The 20,005-nt window shown below is 46.9% G+C and overlaps 2 protein-coding genes across 2 annotated transcripts in view; both read right to left on the bottom strand.

Annotated features, from left to right (window-relative positions):
* The window catches only part of HTATSF1 (HIV-1 Tat specific factor 1), a 76,142-nt gene that overhangs the window by 15,480 nt on the left and 40,657 nt on the right, over positions 1-20,005 (bottom strand). The gene's annotated exons all lie outside the window — the stretch shown is intronic.
* On the bottom strand, positions 1,243-19,376 carry VGLL1 (vestigial like family member 1; the record flags this gene model as incomplete). Its single annotated transcript, XM_082610403.1, has 4 exons — positions 1,243-1,450; positions 5,938-5,997; positions 7,531-7,947; positions 19,175-19,376. 4 exons carry the CDS (start codon positions 19,374-19,376, stop codon positions 1,407-1,409), a joined length of 723 nt encoding a protein of 240 aa, XP_082466529.1. The 3' UTR covers positions 1,243-1,406.

The following is a 20,005-nucleotide window of genomic DNA, read 5'->3' as shown; positions in this document are numbered from 1 at the left end:
AAATATTATGGTGGAGAGGAAAGAGCCCTGAGATCAGACCCGGGTTCCAGTGCTGGCTGTGTGACCTTGGGCAGGTCATTGGCCAACTCTAAGCTTCAGTATCCACATGTAAGTGAAGATAATCATGTCAATCCTAGGGTTGCTGAGAAGTTTGCATGAGATCATGGATGTGAAAGAATTTAGAATTAAGAACAGCATAATCCAAAAATATCATTTGATTATTCACCTTTTGAGCTGTTACACGGGAGCAACTAGGGTGTGCGTGGGGAACGCTGGTGGCAGGGGCCTCCAGGGTTGTCAGGGCTAATTACCGAGCTCACACCAGACTGTGAGCTGTCTATCAGATCGGAGAGATGAAGCAGTTTGGAGGGCTAAGTACGGAGCTCACACTGGACTGTGAGCTGTCTATCAGATCGGAGAGATGAAGGAGTTTGGAGAAATTTGTCATTTCATCTGGAACAATCTGCAGGGACGTCCTGCTACCAAGTCTTGGACCCACGTGGGTATCCACACTGGTGGCCCCAACGGTTCTGTGCCGAAAAGAAAGTTACTATTTTCCCGATGTCACTAACCGTGGAAGAGCTACAGGAAAGTTTCCATGTTCATGGCAGCCAGGCGGGCCCCTGCAGAAGGCTGTCAGGGGCAGATGAGCTCCTCCTCCTCAGAGGGAAGGCAGCCAGGCAGCCATGCAACTCATCCAAGAAATGTTCTGGATACAGAGCTTCCTCTAGGCCCCACTTGGGATGGGGTGGTTTGCTTACTAACTACTTGCAAGTTACTTCTCAGATTGCTCAGCCATTCTATTCGGAAGCACTTTTTTAGAATTGAAGGATCAAATTTTCCGAGTGACTATCTCATTCATCAGGCCCAGCCTGAGACCTTTTCAGCTTCCTTTCGGACTCCAGCCACTCTCAGTGGGTCTTGCCCGCCCCATTTCCATTTTGCTTTTTGTAGAGGCAAGAGGGAAGATGCAAATAGTCTGGTTAAGGCTAGAAAGTGTCAGGCTGTTCCTGGAACCTCTATTCAGTCGGAAGAGTGGGACAACCGCATCGGGTACCATGCTGTCAGTCTTGATGTGAAAGACCCAGCTGATGGAGGGTAAGGCAGCTGATTTCTAAGTAGGCGGGCAGTGGGTGCAGGAGGTGTGAGCCTCTATGCCCCCCACCACTGAACATCTCTTTTAACCATCTTATATGCTTAAAAAGTTAAAAAAAAAAAAAAAAAAACTAACGTGGGGCATAGGTGCCAAGGAAAAGTATAGAATTTCAAGGAGAAACTTGCTTTGGACTCAGTGCTCTTTTGTGGCAGAAAGAGATAAGGACGGCGATGTCTCTAGACCTTCTGGATTCCCAGTAGAAAACCATAAGCAGGTTTGGAAAAAGGAATTCTCTTCTTTAAACCGGAGTTCAGTAAAAGAACAGATCTTTTCTTCTCTCTGGAGACTGGCTTTCTGAAAAATAGGATAAGCATGATGAGGAAGAAGCCAGCTTGGGGTCCAAGGAGCCCAGGTTTGAATCCTGACCTAGCTCACCACTCCTAGCTGTGTGACCTTGGGCAAGTTACCTAGCCTATCTGAGCCCCACTTTCCTCATCTGGTAAATGGGAATACTAATGATACCTACCTCCTACATGAGTTAAACACATGTAAAGCCCTTAGAACAGTGTGTGGCACAGATATGTTCAATAAATATTAGCTCTTATTTTGTTAAAGAGGCAGTGCCTTTATAGGGAGTAGAATTATTGTGGGGTCATGCTGCAGCTTAGCTTAGTGGGTAAGACCAAGGACAGAGAAAACTGGCTCTGGCACTTACCTTGACTTTGGGCAAGTTACTTAACCTCCCTAAAGCTCCATGTTCCCATCTGTGAATGAGGATAAAAACAGCACCCACGGTGTAGGGAGCTATTGGTTCTTACTTTGCCTCACTTCCATGGTTCTTGTCATTCTCCTCACCTTCTAATGACCTGTATCTCATGCCACTTCAGCCAGCCAGTTGCCATGGTCACATGCTAGACCTTGTCATGGCCTACCCAGGTGGCATCCTTGCCATCTCAATTTCAAACATCCGCTCTCCAACCACCATGTCCCAATGCCATTGCCTTACGTAGTCTTATCACCGCATTTTATATAACCTCATCCTCCAATCCATCAATCTCCACTACCTGGCACCTTCCATCTGCCTCCATTTCCTTCTTTGAGCAGCTTACGTGACATGGTCCCTTGTTACAATCACTCGCTTGCAAATACCCTCAACTCCTCTTCCTCTTTCTCCACCCATCACACTCGTCAAAATCTCAGCCCTGGATGAGCCTCACCGTTTGCCTTCTCTGCATTACACTAACCCAACAGCCCTGGCAAAAATCACCCAAGCCTGTTTCCACTTAAACTGGTGATCTCAGCCTTCATAGTTGATTGAGAAGAGATAAATCATTTAATTAGTACATTTCAGACTCCCCACAAACAAGCCTGCAAATCTACTTGCATCTGTGTCCTTATTATCCTTCTTTTGTCTGCTTTCAATGGCAGGTCCCCTCCTCTTAGCAAATGTCAGTACTTCCACACGTCCCTTTCAAAATTTCTCAGTGACTTCAACCACGCATTTATCCTCATCCTCCTCTGTCATCCATCTCTTCATCTTTGTATAGGCTCTAATATTTGCCTTCTTTTAAAAAAAAGACCCACTCCACTCCACTAGTCTCCGTAACTACCACCTTATTTCTGTTCACCCCCCTCAATGCTAAGCTCTCCGAGAAGCTAAATTGGCTCACACTTCAAACCCTTCCACGGCTCACTGAGTCACTTAGAAAATCCAACCTCTCACCATGACCCAGAAGGCCCCGTGTCACCTGGCCCCAGTCGACCTCTCCAGGCTGCGCTCTGGCCCATTCCTCACTCACTTCTGGGCCTGGGCGGGGCAGCTCCCTGCATCTCCACCCCAGCTCTTCCTAAAGCTCACTCCATCCCTCACTTCATTCGGGTCCCTGCTTGCACATCACTTCCACACAGAAGCCTCCCTTGACCACTTTATCCAAAGTTGGTCTCCGTCTTTCTCTATTTCAACACTTGGTATGCTTCCTTCATACTTACCATAACTTGCAAATATTTTGTTTTGTCTTCTTTATTGTTTTTTTGGTGGAGTCTACCTTCCCCACTAGACTATTAACTCTCTGGGGAGCAGGGACCAAGACAGTTTTATATACTATTAGATTTATATATGTAAATAAAAGAGCACCATGTCTGTCAAATAGCAATGTCAATATTATTATTACCTGTAAAAACCGAAGAAATGTACAATGAATCAATGTCTATTTCTACAGATTAAAAAAAATCAAATTCACTAAAAATTTTGGCACCACAGTTTTGGGGAGTCCCCTCCAGAAAGGTCTCTCCAACTAACTACCCTTCCAGCAGATCGCTCTTCTCTCCACAAGGTCTCTGCCTCATGGGTGTGGGACACCTGCATGAGGGGACTAGGCCATATTGGAGGGGAAGGAGGGGACTCGGTCTTCCTTCCTTCCTTTGACAAATATTTATCTGGGGTCTCACAGAGGAAATCTTTCAGAACTACCAAAATCCTTCCTGAAAGGTTCATCCAGCTCACTTCAAAATCAGGTTAATATATGGGAATTCCCTGGTGGTCCAGTGGTTAGGACTCAGCGCTTTCACTGCCAGGGCCTGGGTTTAATCCCTGGTCGGAGAACTAAGATCCCACAAGCCACGTGGGCAAAAACAAAAAACCCCAAAAACCAAGTCCCCCCAATCAGGTTAATATAAAATATACAAAGAATCAAACATATAAAGAGGCGACCGAGTCCCAAGCCAAAGCTACCAACCAGGAAGTGATGGCACAGAATCTGGGCATTTCACGAGCTCCCCTGTGGCTCTCAGCATCAGGCAAGACGGGGAAACTGGCAGTGTGCTCTCTTAAGAGCATGGGCTTTGAAGGGGTTTTCTGGTCCTTTTATCCACCTAGGGAGTCACCCCACTTCCCCGTCCCCACGCCCTGCTGCCTCCTCTGCCCAAAGCCACAGCTGCAGACTAGCCAATGAGGATGGGGGCTATTGGCATAGCCAGGTGCCCATTCCCCACCTCCTGTCAACTATGCTCTGCATGGAAGGCTCATCCCCTTGGCCCTTTCTCAAGGTAATACCGCTCCTTTGCACGCGTTCCAAGCCTTCTGCACCCACTCCTCTTATTCCAGGATAGTGTCCTGGCCACAGATGGACAGTGAACCCATATACAGTGAAACAACCATACCAGTTGCTAATCTTCACTGTTGTACACTTGATTTAAGTTGGAATTGTTTTGATGATTTAGTATAAGTTTCGATGTTGATGATTGTAGCACACTGCAAGAGCAGAGAGATAATACCTCTGCTGCTTGCTGCTGTGATCTTAAGGCGAGTAAGGCCTTTCACCTGTTTGAGACTCAGTCCCCTCATCTATAAAATGGGCATATTCATTCCTTCATCCAGTCAGTCAATCCCTATTGACTGGATACCTCTTGTATAAGGAACCTAGGATGTCCTCATACACGTATCACAAGGTCGTTGTGGGGACTGAGCGGGATGCAGTGTGTGGGATCTGGCTCACAGCCATCACCCACAGGTGGTGTTGCTGTTAATTTGGGCCTATGAACAACTGAAATCATCAAGTTTTTAGTAATTCTAAGGCTTACAAGTTTTAAATGTATAAACTCTTAACAAGTACTTAGGAGACTTGATAACCCTGATGTCATTCATTAGAAGGCCAGCAGAGCTCATCCCCTCAGGCAGAGACTTCCATGAAGCCTGACAAAGCCGTGCTACCTTAAATCTACCTCCTCACTTGGGCACCGCCAATTCCTCCCTGAGGGTGATCTGTGGCTTGCTTGTTTCCGTTTTACAAAATGGTGTCAAACAAAATTAATTTGTACTCTATTGGCAGATCGATTTTTACCATTTCCTTTTTCGATGTTCTTTTATTGTTTCCAGCATCTGTGCACTCATTCATCTGACACATATGTACTGACCTCTGCGCCAGGCACTGCCGCAGGTGCTAAGGATGGGGCGGTTCACCCCTCAAAGCTTCAGCCATCAAGGACCGGACATCCTAGGGAGGCCTATATATCGTGCTCACCCCGACTCCACACCAAACTGTAAAGTGCCTGAGAGCTGGGGCCGTGGTGGCAGCTCTTCCCTTGATGCCTCTCAAACACACAGCATGAGAACAGCTAAAGGCACACAGGATGCCCTCCCAAAAGGCAATTTTTTTCTGCCTTATGTTGTGCCGGGCTCACTGGAGCTAATTTCCATTAGAATGTAAATTCTAAGCATTTACATATATTATTTCAATTAATCCTCACAGAAACCTGATGAGGTGGGCATTATTTTAATCATCATTTTATAAATGAAGCCACTGAGGTATGGACAGGAGAAGAAACGTGGCTAAGTTCCTAAAGCTAGTAAGTAACGAAGCTGGATTCGACACCAGGCCATGAAAATCCTCATGTCAACCCCTGAGATTGTCCCCATTTGGCATCACTTTCAAATTGAACGTGGGCCCAGACAGACTCCTAGCCTTTAGTATCAGGTGGCATTTTCTCTGACTGCAGAGTCCCGGGGTGGCCCTATGTTCTAGGCTGAAAACTGAACATCTGGGAAAGAGCAGGCTAACCCTCATGAATTTGTTCATTTTCCTGCGTCACCTTGGTTATCTCACTTAAATCCAGCTCAAAGAACTCAATAAAGTTGCTTTTATACCAAATTAGAAAATGGGCAAAACATTTTACAAGATACCAAGTGCACGGGCTCTTTGAGACCAAAATGAAACCTATTCTAGGGATGACAATACTAAATAGAAATGGGGGTTATTTCAATTGCTGGAGATCCTGGTTTTTATGCTACAAGCTTGTTCTCAGGATACAGAGACATGCTATCAAAGGCAGAAGCAGATACTTACTTTCAACTGCAAGGCTGGCACTGGCAGGTCCACCATCAGAGGGGAAATAGATTTTCTTAACTAGGAGAGAAGAAAACATGATTGGGAATGAAATCAGGGAGTGGGTTAGAAAGTGCCCAGTAGCCCCCCAGGGAACCCCAAATCTCCTGGTCCTCAATTTATAGACACCTGACATTTTATCAGTTGCTACAAAAACAGAGAAGCTTCTGTTTTGAAGGCCCTTTGGGTTTTGTTCCCATCTTACAGGCAATGTTTCTGATCAAGGGTCACTTGACTTCCTCAACAGATCCTGGACCATCGGTCACCAATTAATCCAACAGATATCTGCATTAGTAGGAGAGTCTGAAGAGTCGGTAGCAGTCGAGACTTTAGCCATCAACATTTGTTTGAGAATGTGTCTAGAACTTTCGGGAATTGGATAATGCCTGCATGGTGGCTTTGCCATGATGTGCCTGGCATATAGTAGATGCTCACTAAATCTTTGCTGAATTGGATTTGAACTGCACGGGCTTGTTATGTTTGGGAGGTGATGATTTGAGCCATCTGTGTTCTAACCATCTGTTGAGACAGGGCTCTGCTGTGTGTGTGCACAAGCATACATACACAGTTGGCCTCATCTGTCCCTCTGAATCCAGCAGGAGCAGATTTTTGAAAAAGAGTACTAGGGTGGGAATTCTCATAGGTTTCCCAAGCATGACATTTTTATGATTTACTCTTTAGGTACATTCCTAATCCAACTCTGGGAATGATGGAGTGGTATTTTAATGGGAAATTGGTTTTTGACATTAGGATGGAGCACAGCACCTGACCTGGGTAGGGCTAGGCTGAACAGGCCCTTTGTGTAATATATATATACTTAGTTCAGAAGTAAAAGCAGCTTCTAGCAATTTCTTTCAGGCATGGAACACTAGAACCAGATACATATGGACCAGGGAGCTGTAAAAGAAAATTCATCCAGGGTACAGAAAGCCAGAGGATTAAATATCTGTCGGGTGAGTGAGTAAATGAAATGGCAAATGAGCCTTAAGGATGCTTTCGTTTGTGGAGGGGTGTGGGTCTGGGAGCAGGAGCCCCAGATAGTCAGACACCATGACGCTCTCCAGGCAGCAAGGGGGCTGCCTCCACAGTCACTTCGGATTTTAATGTGTGGAGCAGATGGATGGTATAGATGGCCCTTGTTCTTGCCTAGGAGTCTGGCATTATTGCAAGTTGTCAACCTGTTTGGATGATAGGTATATCCCTGAGTTCTGTCTTACAAATGGATTATTTGGCAGTTCACAGTGAGGTGAATGCAGCACCCTAAGATTTTAGGCAGCAGCCCATTTTTCTAGGGTACGTCCAAGTCAGCAGACCAGGGTGAATACTGAGCTAAGTGCATCTGGCTGGCTATCTATGCAACCCTTTAGTTGTTAAATGGTGACTATCGACGCAGCCTAGTGAAGACAGATGGAACTTAAGCAAAGCATTCTGTCCCTCAGAAGCCCCGTAGCTGGAGTAGCAGCAATTAGTCTTCACATCCCATCTCACGCCAACTCACTCTCAACCACAACCAATCAGAGGCAATCCTCCAAGTATTTGGAGGCATTTCCTTACAGTGGGCTGAGCCGGAAGGCAGGTTGAAGAGCAATCCCTTGCTTCTGGCCGTCTGGGCAGAGTTGCCATCTTCCCACGAGGCAGATTCCTGAGGATGGATTGGGCATCTCTCTGGCTGGAGACTTAGGAGGGGCTCATACTTCCCATCAGGCTGGGGCTCTGGAACCAAGTGCCCAGTGGAAAAGGCATGAGGGTAGCCAGGCTCTGGGAAGCTGGAGCTGGCGAGGGAGGAGAAATGCCTCAGCTCGCCAGGCTGAAAGGAAGGGCTCCCGGTCAGGGACACTGGATACAGATCCATAGCCACGGGAACAGATCCACTCAAACTGCAGCTGGCGGCACCATTTGCAAAAGATACTTCCGGCTGTGGCTTTGTCCACTGAGAAGAGAAACGCCACTGATTTGGAGGCATGCCACTATCTGGGAAGGAAAGATTTAGAAGACAGGTTTATGTATTGTTTTCAAAATGGAATTAGCTTAATTTATTTCTGGTTAATATATACTATTTTTAATGTGAAAAAAAATGTAGAAAAGGTAAACAAAAATCACTCTAAGCATAGTATCCAGAGACTGCCATTGTCTACCTTTAGGTGTACTTCTTTCTAAGATTTGTTTCTATTCATGTATGCATTGTTTTCACATCACATATTGTTTTTAAGGTTGCTTTTGCATTATTAAAATATCACAAACATCCTCCCATAGCAAAGAATAGAGCCAACACCAGCTTTTTAAATGGCTGTAGGTATCCCATCATAAGGCAGTACATCCCTTGTCCAAATAGCCCCTCAAGGAAACTTTTCTAGAAGTAGAATTACTTGGTTAAAGGTGATTGGTGTTTGTTTGTTGCCGTTGTTTGGCTTTATTTTGTAGCTGGTGTTTGGACTCCACAGAACTTTACAAAGGGTTTAACACTTGCTTGCATCACACAACTCTAGGGATTGAAACCCCACTTTCAAGAGAGGTCTGGGGCATGGGGATGTTAAGAGACTGGACCAAGTTAGCCAAGCAGATTAGCCAAGTAGGGATCTGAGCTGGACGGATCAGTGATGGGTAGGGAAGTGGTTGCTTGAACCTCTTCCTGCGAAAGCAAAATGCTCAAGGTCAAGCAGGGACTCAGTTTCTTCTTGCAAAGTTCTTGTGGACAAACTAGTGGGGATGGGGTCTCCTTTGGTCTCAGAGTCACTGTTCAAATTGTGCCTCTAACAGCTGCTGAATCAGAGTTCTCGAAGAGTCTCGGGCAGCCCATGACATGGACAGATGTTTTCCCCATTCTCAACACCCACTCAGGAGGAGGGGAGGAGGGAGAGAGCGAACTCTGGCAGATGGTGCTTAAAGCCTGGAGGTTCGCGTCCATCCAAGATAATGAAGGGGGCGCGTGGGTGTGGCTACCTGGCCCCCTTCCCCTCCTCCTGCGCCTCTCCCAGTGCCCCTGAATGTTCAATTTGCCTGGATTTTGTCTGAGAGGTCTGCCCAGTGATACTGGAGTGTCCCATCCACCACCGCAGCAAAACAATCTCTAACCTACACGGCACAGATACTCTGCCCAACTTTTCCCATCGTTCACAAGAGGTGGGCGATGGGTGGCTACTTTTAATGAAGCCAAGGACAAGGAAACATATGAAGGTTTGTTCCTGGGGATGAATGTTACTTTTGCAAACTGCTATCTGTGGGCTAGTAGCAATACAGGGCGCTGTGTAGCACAAACAGAGTGATTAAGCTGACTTAGGCTAATCACTGTTTGTGCTTCATATTGAATGAGGGTACAGCATGTCCTAAGCACAAATGAGAAACAATGTGTAGCCTCTGATAACTGGGCAGTTTCCATCTGAACTGGCTTTACAGATCTCATACATAGGACCTAGGTTTTGAACGCTTGAAAAGTGGAAGGCAAGGCCTCAGCGTCTTTTGAATATTTTAAAAAACTGCTTCCCTTCCAGAATTCTCTGAGGGAAACGTTAAGGGGAGTGGGTGGTGTGCCTCTGGCCAAGGTCACACTTGGTCACTGAGTGCACCAGAGCACAGTTTGGCCGGGAGAATGTGGCCCAATCCTGAATTCACAGCAACCCAATGGTGGCCCTTGGGTGGCCTGGGGAAAGCACCTGGCCAGAGCAGGCTTGGGTACGGTGTCCCGTGGAGCAGAGACCCTAGATTTTGGTGGGCCTCTTTCCCAGGCTGCTTGGGCAAACAGCTTCCAGCAACCACGGCCATCTATCCTGGGGACCGCTGGAGTGGCTCCCAGTTGCCACTGCTAGAAGTGGCCCTGGTGACACTTCCTTACCCAAGATCCCCCTCTTAGTTACTTGGGAGATGAGAGGGAGCCCCAGGGAAGACTCTGCTGCCTTCTCAAACCCCAACCTACACTAATGAATGGAGAGCAGGCAAGGACCTCTTTGGGGACACTCAGGGAAGGATAGATTTTTCTCATTCTTTTTCTTTTCCTTCAAGGTGATACTAGGCAGTGTTTGTGAAATGTTAACCACCTCCTATCTTGTGATGTCTTGAAGTGGATGTGGCTTTAGTCTTTTTTTTAAATTAAAGTATAATTGGTTTACAATATTATTTTAGTTTCAGGTGTATTTTTAGAGATTATACTCCATACAAAGTTACTATAAAATATCGACTGTAGTCCCTGAGCTGTACATTATTACATCCTTGTCACTTATTTATTTTGTACCTAGTAGCTTGTACCTCTTAATCCCTTTCTCCTATTTTGCCCCTCCCCCTCCCTCCCGGGCTGGAGTTTTCTTTCAGTAGGAATACAAAAGGCTTCCATCCCCTCTACTCCAACTCTGAGCATCTGGCCCCAGCCTCTTAGTCCCATCCATGCCTCTAGCAGTCCTGAGGCCTCTGCTCCTAAGACCAGGTCCTGTTCAGAGAGCGCAAGTCTCCATTTCCCACCCTGCCCTTTCAGGGTGAAAATAGCTATAGCTATTCTCCGGCATCCTAAGCAAACCCAGAGGCACTACCCATGCCAACCAGAGACACTGCTGAGAACCCCAGAACCTTCTGGAAAGCACCTCCAGGCATCAGAGTTTGCTTCCACCCCAGAGGACCCTCCCTCCACTCTAACCTTGCATGGTGGTCCCGTCTCCCTGTTCCAGACTAGTTTCTGGACACACCAACTTCAATGTCACCCCCTCAGAGAGGCTCTCCCTGAACTGCCAATGTCCAGGGTGTTAGCCTGCTACTCTCTGTGACTATGCCCTGCTTACTGCTCCATGGCATAAGCCTAACCTGTGATTCCATTCCCTCCTGCCTTCCTTCCCTCACGATTGGTCTTCCCCACTAGCCAGTAAGCTTTAAGAGGACTGAGATCCCGGGCTTCCCTGGTGGCGCAGTGGTTGAGAGTACCGGGAAAAAAAAAAAAAAAAGAGGACTGAGATCCCTTCTCTTTTGTTCATCATCACATACTCAGGAACTTGCACAGTGCCTGACACAGTGTGGGCCCCGACTAAACATTACTGTAATGAAGGCACATCCACACGTGTGCCCTCACACGTGCACAGGCATGCTGGCACACACACACATACATGCACACACACAGTCCCCACTAAATCCTTCTCTGTGGAGGAGAGCAGCACGCAGAGGGTCTAAGAGCACAGACTTTGAGGCCAGGCAGGCTGGGAGTGCAATCCCAGCTCTGCCACCTCCTATATGTGTGACACCGAGCATGTCCCCTCCCGTCTTGGAGCCTCTTGGGGCTGTTGTGAGATGGAAGGGGACAATCCATGTAAAGCGTTTGGCATGGAGCCCGGGACCTAGTAGGCACTCAAGAAGTGAGAGCTGTTGCTGTGGTTACTATTAGTATTATTTTGGTTTAGAAACGCAGTGTAGGCTCACATTCACAGGTTTCTCTCCTGGTCTGCAACACTGCACAGAATCAACCAGGAAAAAGCAAAATGGTAATGCATGAGGCCTGAGGAGGCTCCTTGCCCTCAGTCACCACAGAAGGGAGGGCAGGAAAGGACAGAGCCAAGGCGCCTGGGAAGCAGTGGCAGCCGCAGCGCTTCAGGGCTGACATGGAGGATGGAGTAGGTATTGGCTATGAGAGAGATTTCAGAAGCCTTGGCTTGGTGTGTACATTCCCAGAAATAATCCATCAGAGGTGGGCAGGAACAACTGTAAATCTAGAAGAGCTTTTGTTTATTGAGCACTTACTATGGGCCAGGCCCTTTGTCTAGCATTCTGGATGCATCTCCCGTGAGCTTCACAGGAACCCAGATGAGAAAATAGTGGTTAAACTAACTCGCCTAAGGCCACACATAGCTAGCAGGTATAGAGCTGGCTGATTCTCAGCCTCATACTTCATTCACTGGTTCTGTCTCCCATCGTTGCACGAATGCAGCGAGCCTGCGCTTTCACACACTCCCATGGCTGGACGGCGGGGGGGGCAGATGGGCATGACATTTCTGGGAGCAATTTGTCAGTAGCTATCGAAACCCTAAAATTTGAGTGGACTCTGATGCAGTCATTCTACTTACAGCAATTTATTTTAAGAATATAAGCAATGATGCCTGCAAAAATTGAGCTACAAGGATATTCAATGTGATATTTACATATAGTGAAAGACTGGCAACAATCTAAATGTCTGAAAATTTTAATAGATTTGGTACATCTATAAAAAGGATACTCTTGAGCCATAAAATGATGTTGTAGTAGAACATGTAATGGTAATAAAAATACATACGGCTTATTGTCAGTTAAAAAACCAAGTTACAAGCCATGATGTGCAAAATGATGTTAGGTTGTAAAACTTAGTATGTGCGCATAGATGCACATGTGGTTTTGTGTCCTGAATGCTTCTCTGTGTTTTCTAAAGTTTCAAAACTTGACACACTATTTTTGTGATTAGAAAAATTTAGTTAAGTAAAAACTTATGAACCCACTTGACTCAGTGAACCTGTCACAGCTGTGAAATAATTGCCTGATTACCTTCCACCCATCTTTTCTTCCTTCTTTCTCCCATCTCCACCTTTACTATAAATGCTGTTTTATGATGAAGTTGAAGCCGAGATCCCTCTGAACACACACACATATCTTGCCCCACGAAGGTCCCAACTTTGACCTGCCCGATGTGCACACACTGACTCTCCCCTTTCTGCCATCTTGGCTGGTGGCACTTGTCTCTGATTAATTCATCCCAGAAACAAAGAGGAGATTCTTTGTATTAGCTGATGGTTGAAATAACACCAGAGGCAGAGAGACAGCTTATGGAGGACAGTCCTGTTCCAGGGCACCAAGTTCAGGGGGGTGGGTCCTATTCAGTCCCACCCCCTCCTTCACGGCCTCCTGCCTGTGTTACCTAGTCTTTTGCTGATTATCCAGGTTCCCTTTCCCAACTGAAAATAGGAGATTTAAACATAGAAAGTGTGCTAGTATTTTGAAAGTAGCTAAGAGCTCAGTATCTAGAATCAATTGATCTGGTTGTGAACAGCTGCCCCTTACTAGCTGTGGAATCTTGGACAAGTCATTTGCTTCTCTGAGCCTCAGTTTCCTTACCAGGAAAATGGGCATGGTGAGAATTGACCAATAGGTTGGTCTGAAGATTCAGTAAGATAATTCACGTGACAGCCCCTAGCAAATGGTCTGACACACAGGAAGTGCTCAATAAATATTAGTCATTATAAACATTATTAGTGAGAGTCCTAATAGGCATTAACTCTCTGGCTGGGGTGTTGTCAGGGTCTACAAAGGCAACATAGTGGAATAGTCAAGAGACTGATTCTGGAGTCTGACTGACCTGGGCTTCAATCTCTATCACTCACTGGGCTGTGTGACCCATCCCATCACTTACCCTCTCTGGGCTGCAGTTTCCTCCTCTGTAAAATGAGTCTATTAATACCCATTGTAAAGTGGTTTTGTAAAGTGGTTTTGTGAAGTACAGCACGCATGTAGGAAAATGCACAAGTATAAGTGTGCAGCTGGGGGGAAAATATTTTCACAAACTGGGTGATGAGCACCCAGATTAAGGAACAGAATATGACAGTCACTCCAGAAGCCTTCCTCAGCCCCCTTTCCCATCACTAAACCCCTCCAAATGTAACCCCTCTCCTGTCTCCTAACACCATAGATTCTGTTTGCCCAGCTTTGACCCTTATCAATTGTAGTGGATTTTAAGGACTGAAGTGAATGCAGTTACAGCACAGCACCTGGCACCCAGTGTGGCTCCCTGTAAGTTAGTGCAGAGTCCTCTCCCTCATTGGAAAGAAAGATACGAAGTCATCAGGGTTCACAGGGGCCATAAACAACTAGCATGACTATACCTCATATACATATTCACAGTAAAACAGAAATCCAAGACATGGAAGCAACCTAAATGTGCATCGACAGGAATGGATAAAGAAGATGACACACACACACACACACACACACACACACACACACACAAATGGAATATTACTCAGCCATAAAAAAGAATGAAATAATGCAATTTGCAGCAACATGGATGGACCTAGAGATTATCATACTAAGTGAAATCAGACAGAGAAAGACAAATATCATATGATATCACTTATATGTAGAATCTAAAAAATGAAACAAATGAACTTATTCACAAAACAGAAACAGACTTAGAAAACAAACTTATGGTTATCAGAGGGGAAAGGGGAGGGAGGGACAAATTAGGAGTTTGGAATTAACAGATACACACTTCCATATATAAAACAGATAAACAACAAGGTCCCACTGTATAACACAGGGAACTCTATGAATTATATTCAATATCTTGTAAGAATCTATAAGGGAAAAGAATCTGAAAAAGAATAGATCCATATATATGTATAACGGAATCACTTTGCTATACACCTCAAACTAATACAACATTGTAAATCAACTATACTTCAATTAAAAAAAATTGTAATAAAAAAGAAAGAAAGGAAGGAAGGAAGGAAGGAAGGAAGGAAGGAAGGAAGAAACCCAGCATTTCTTCCCCACCCCGACTGGATTCTGGAGGGGGCAAGAGAAGGAGACTGGCTATAAAAGACCTCTGAGGGCTCAGGTTGTACGTATACATTCTTCTCAGCAGCCCTTGAGCATGTTGCCAGGCCTAGGGCTGGGCTCGAGGCTGGGACAGGAAGAATACAGGGTGGTAGTGTACCAGAACCGTGACCCCAGAAATAGTAACTTCTGAAGCTTCTCGAGTTACGTACTCTGAAATCCCCAACGTCCTTCTAAAAGGGAGATAATTCAGAGATACTTTCAGCTTGTGTTTTCTTTTCTACAAGTAGGGCCAGTATAAATTATACCTAAGTAAATAAAAAAATAACTTTGATTTGAGAAAAGCAGCCAGGAAATTCAACGGCATTTCCTAGCCATACGGGCCTCAGTGTTTGAACTTTGCGTATTTGGCCTGACAGAGCACCCTTAGAATGTGGGTGAGCCCGCCGTGGGAGCCCATGAATGGAAGCCTGTTCTCCGTGTGGCTTAGCTGAGGCCTCAGTAAGGCCAGGCAGCCTGGGGCTGGCCTTCAGAGGCTGAGAGGATGCTAAGGGTCAGTAATGAAGGACCACTTTATGGATTTCCCACTATTTTCGAAGCTACGTGCATCTCATGTAACACTTCCAGTGAGAACAACTGGGGACCCGCCTTCTTTCAGGGGACCCTCCCCGGAGACAGCAGAGCTTATGAGAAACTTGACTCCTAACTGCGATAAGAGAGGCCTTGAGGAAGACGGGCTTTCTCCTTCATTTGTTCCAGCAGCCGGATGAACGAACATTGGCCTAGTCCCTACCACGTGCTGCGAGGGAGACACATCTTCACAGTACCAGGATCTGTGAGACTCTCACACGGAAAATGCAACAATCTAGAAGGTAGGTGGAGAAGAAAGCCACCTCTCTGTTTGGCCTGGGAAGGCTGGCTTGGGCAAGATACAAGGCCAAGTCCAAGTTCCCTTGGCGGGCAGGGGCTTCACAGAATACAGAGCAAAGTCAGAAGGCATAAGAAACAGGGCAGCAGCCACCCATCAGAAGCACCTGGACAATTTGGGGGCTGATGGCAGGGGCCTGCTGCTTTGATCCTGATGTTTTGAAGGTGGGCCCTCGTACCCACTGTAGCCATTCAAAAACATGTGTCAAGCCTTCACACCACCACCGCAAAAGTAACTACCACCTACATGACATTTACTATGTGCCCCCTGACATGCGTTATCTCATTGATTCCTTCTCTAGTTCAATAATACTGAGTTTTACAGATGAGGGAACGGAGGCCCATGCTAATCAATGTTGAAGCAGCCCCGCCTCAGGCTGCCTGGTTCTAAAGCCATACACCAAAAGACTCTCTCTCTACAGTGACTCCATAATTGACAGAATCAACACCTTGTGATCCAAGTCACAATTTCAGGGGACTTCCCTGGTGGTGCAGTGGTTAAGAATCCGCCTGCCAATGCAGGTGACATGGGTTCCAGCCCTGGTCCGGGAAGATCCCACATGCCACAGAGCAACTAAGCCCACGTGTCACAACTACTGAGCCTGCGCTATAGAGTCCGTGAGCCACAACTACTGAGCCCATGTGTCACAACTACTGAAGCCCACGCACCTACAGCCCGTGCTCCACAACAAGAGAAGCCACCGCCATGAGAAGGCCACGCACCACAACCAAGACCTGATGCAGCCACAAGTAAATAAATAAATATATTTTTTAAAAAAAGAGCTCTACAAATCACAATTTCATTCATTCACGAAATATTTACTGAGCACCTTCCATGTGTCAGACATTAGGCTGGGTAGTTGGAAAACATCAGTTAACAGATTTGAGTCCCTGCTGCCACAGAATTCAGAGTCTAGGAGGTAGGAAGAGCTAAGAAACACATAAATATATAATATACCACATGGTGACAAATGCTAAGAGAAATATAACAGGGTAAGACAGAGAGTGACAGGGTGGGGACTTCTATTCTTTAAATAGATTGTTCAAGGAAGGTCTGTCTGAAAAGATGACATTCCAATGGAGACTTGAATGAAGAAAGGGGAAGTCATGCAGTTATCTGGGGAAAGAGCATTTCAGGAAGAGGGGAGAGGAAGTGCAAAGGACCTGAGGCAGGACTGTACTTGTCACGTTCTACAAAGAGAAAGGAGGCTACACTGGAGTGAGGGAGGTGGGAAGTGGTAAGATATGAGAGCAGAAAGATGACAGGGGCCCAGGCCGGGGAGGTCCCCATTAAAGACCTTGGATTTGATTCCAAGCGAGATGAGAAGCTACTGGAGGATTTCAAACAGAAAAGTCATATGGTACGACTTTCAGTTTAATGGTATAGACTGAAGCGGGGCAAGGGCAGCAGCAGGGAGACTGATGAGGAGGCTGCTGCAAAATTCCGGGGCGGGGGTGTGGAGACGGTTTCACAGACCAAGGGGGACAGCAGTGGAGGCGAGGACACGTGGTCAGAGCTCGGATACATTCTGAAGGTAGAACTTACAGAATTGTTCAAAGGATTGGATGTGGGATATGAGATAAAGAGAGCAGTTAAATATGACTCCAATTAATTGGAAGGATGCAGCTGCCACTTCTGGACAGAGCAGGGTGACGGGGAGAATAAGAGTTCAGCTTGGGACCTGTTTGGTTTGAGATTCCTATTAGCTATGTGAAGTGAAGGTATCCAGTAGACAGCTGTGTAGATAGGTCTGAGATCCAGTCTGGGCTAGAGATACACATTTGGGATTGATCGGTATTTAACACCAAGAGACTGGAGGAGATCCCCTAGGGAGTGAGTGTAGAGAGAGAAATTGTCTGAGATTGGAGTTCTGGGGCCCTCAAATGTTTAGGAGTTGAAGCGCTGAAGAGGAGGGGACATCCAGCAAAGGAGACTGAGAAGGAGGGTAACCAGGAAGCCAGGAGGAAAAGCATGAGGGTGTGACATTATGGAATCCAAGTGAAGGAGGTATTTGCAAGAAGAGAGGGCAATCGACTGCAGCAAACGTTGTTGATGGCTCAGCTAAGATGAGGACAGAGAAGGAGCATTTGGCTTTGGAAAGTGGAGGTCCCTGGCTAGCCTGGATAAGAGTGGTTTCAAGGAGTGATGAGGAGGAAAAACAGAGTGGAGTGGATTCAAGAGAGCAGGAGAGGAGAGGAAGAGGACGGAGAGTCCACGCACACCAGTTATGAGTCTTGCTGCAAAATGAAGCGAAGAAATGTGACAATAAGCCAAGAGTTGGTTTTATCTCACGTTGGGTTTACAAGGCAAGCAGGATGGAAGAAGTGAGGGACTATGAATTGCTGGCGCTGACAAAGAAGGGATTGTAATATATCCAAGCCAAAGTGTTCAGAACTAACCCAGAGTCAAATACCCAAAGTGGGTAGACTTGTGTAGGCATGAAGAGCCTGCGGTTTTGACCCTTCCCAGGAGCCAGTTAGATCCTGTGAATCCCACTTCCCGCATGTCAATTCCCCAAACGACTCAAGAGCAGCCATTCCTGCCACTGCTCTAAAGCACTCAGCGCACCGTTAGACAGCACACCTCCCCGCTCTCCACCCAGCCCCTGGTGCCCAGTGTTTCCTTTAGGACCTGCTACTGCTACACCCCCTTCCACATGTTTCCTGAAGTCCCAAGAGTCTCTGAGAAAATCACATTACCTGACTGGAAAAGTTATTTCTGGGAGAGAAGCAAATTCTGAAAAGCTATATCGGCTAATACACCCACTCCCTGTCCAGACCGAAAGAGTCTGGCCAGCCAGAGTGTGGGCTTCTGAAAGTAGAGGTCCCACTTGGAGGCATTCAGCACGTGATCGCGGCACCTTTTGACACAGCTGTCTTGAAATGTGTTTTGAGAAGAATGCTTATTATTAAAAATAATTACCCAAGAGCTTGTGCAATAGACACCCCTGATGCTGTTAAGGATGGGGAGAGGGATGCCGCCAGACAGTTCATTTGCCTCCCTCTGGCGCTGGCCCTGCTCCCCAGAGCACCCACTTTTTTTTTTTTTTCGGTACGCGGGCCTCTCACTGTTGTGGCCTCTCCCGTTGCGGAGCACAGGCTCCGGACGCGCAGGCTCAGCAGCCACGGCTCACGGGCCCAGCCGCTCTGCGGCATGTGGGATCTTCCCAGACCAGGGCACGAACTTGCGTCCCCTGCATCGGCAGGCGGTCTCTCAACCACTGCGCCACTAGGGAAGCCCAGCACCCACTATTAATTGAGAGGAGGCCGGGTGTACATGTGGGGGACACGCATGCTCTTATCACAAGTCCTTTGGTGTTCCTGACCTGTCAGACAAAAATAGTAGGTAATAATAATAATAATAGTACAGATAATGGTGCTAATAATGAACAGTTGTGGCGCTCTTCTTGTATACTGAGTAGTGAGCTCAGCGTTTAACACAATTGAGGACATAAGGAAATAGGTAAATCAATTTGATTAAACAGTGTCCTTTTTTTTTTTTATTTGGCTGTGCCCCACGGCTTGCGGGGATCTTAGTTCCCCGACCAGGGATGGAACCCGTGTCCCCTGCAGTGGAAGCACAGAGTCGTAACCACTGGACCACCAGGGAATTCCCTAAACACTGTCCATTTTCATGTGAAACTTCTGAGAAAAGGATGTGGCTTCTCACTAGACATGACGTGCCTTCAGCAAATATACACACGTCTAAGAGCATTGAGGGCATCAGAACTGGTCTTTCCATAATAGCCCGATAGGTAATTCCAGCCCCTCCCGAAATACTCACCATTCCTCAGGATCACACCTCTGCTCTGGCTGGAAGGGCTGAGTCCCTGGGGGCTCTTGACATTGCCCAGAGCTCTGGAGAAGTGTTCGTCCACGACGCTGCTAATGTCCCCTTGGAAATAGGTGAAAAGGACACAGCGGGAATTCCATTCAGTCTTGATAGGGCTCTGCATCTGGACGGGGGTCTTCCTCACTTCTTCCATCGTGACACAGGGGAGAGCTGCGGAGCAAACGCAGAATGTCACTGGTACTCTTTTTCCAAGCAGCTTGGCTGTAGTTTGGAGAAGCAGCGTCCTTGAGGGCGAGCAGTTTGCTCCTAAGGTTCAGGCTCTCTCACTGGGGCCCTGGGGAGCTGCGCAGCTGCTGAGTAGTGTTCAGGAAACAAGACAGAGCTCTACCAAGTCCTGAAGGGACCCTCTCTTACAAATGAAAAAGATTGTCTGGGAGCATGATTAGTAGAGCGTCAGGAAATGAAAAAGAAAGAGAGGGAGGGAGGGAGGGAGGGAGGGAGGAAGGAAGGAAGGAAGGAAGGAAGGAAGGAAGAGAGAGAGAGGAGGAGGAGGGAGGGGATTCTGAGACCAAAGAGTGGAGTAACTTGCCTTCTGGGGAAGTGCCTGCCTCCCCTGAAAACCACATGTAGATCCCCCTGAACAAGGGCACGAGTACCCCAGTAGAGCTTGGCTAAGCAATCCAGTGGGTACTGACAATTTCAGGTTCCCTAATAAGCACGGCTTTCCACCTTGGCGACTTCCATGCAGGAGCATCAAATACATCAAATTCTCCCTCCCCCCTGAAGCCATAATCTGTGTTCGATGGGGTCCTGCACCCACCC

This window comes from Mesoplodon mirus (assembly GCF_964341445.2).
Source record: "Mesoplodon mirus genome assembly, chromosome: X".
NCBI classification, from domain to species: domain Eukaryota; kingdom Metazoa; phylum Chordata; class Mammalia; order Artiodactyla; family Ziphiidae; genus Mesoplodon; species Mesoplodon mirus.
The sequence above is the reverse complement of the archived record's forward strand: the minus strand, read 5'-3'. Positions and strand labels throughout refer to the sequence as shown.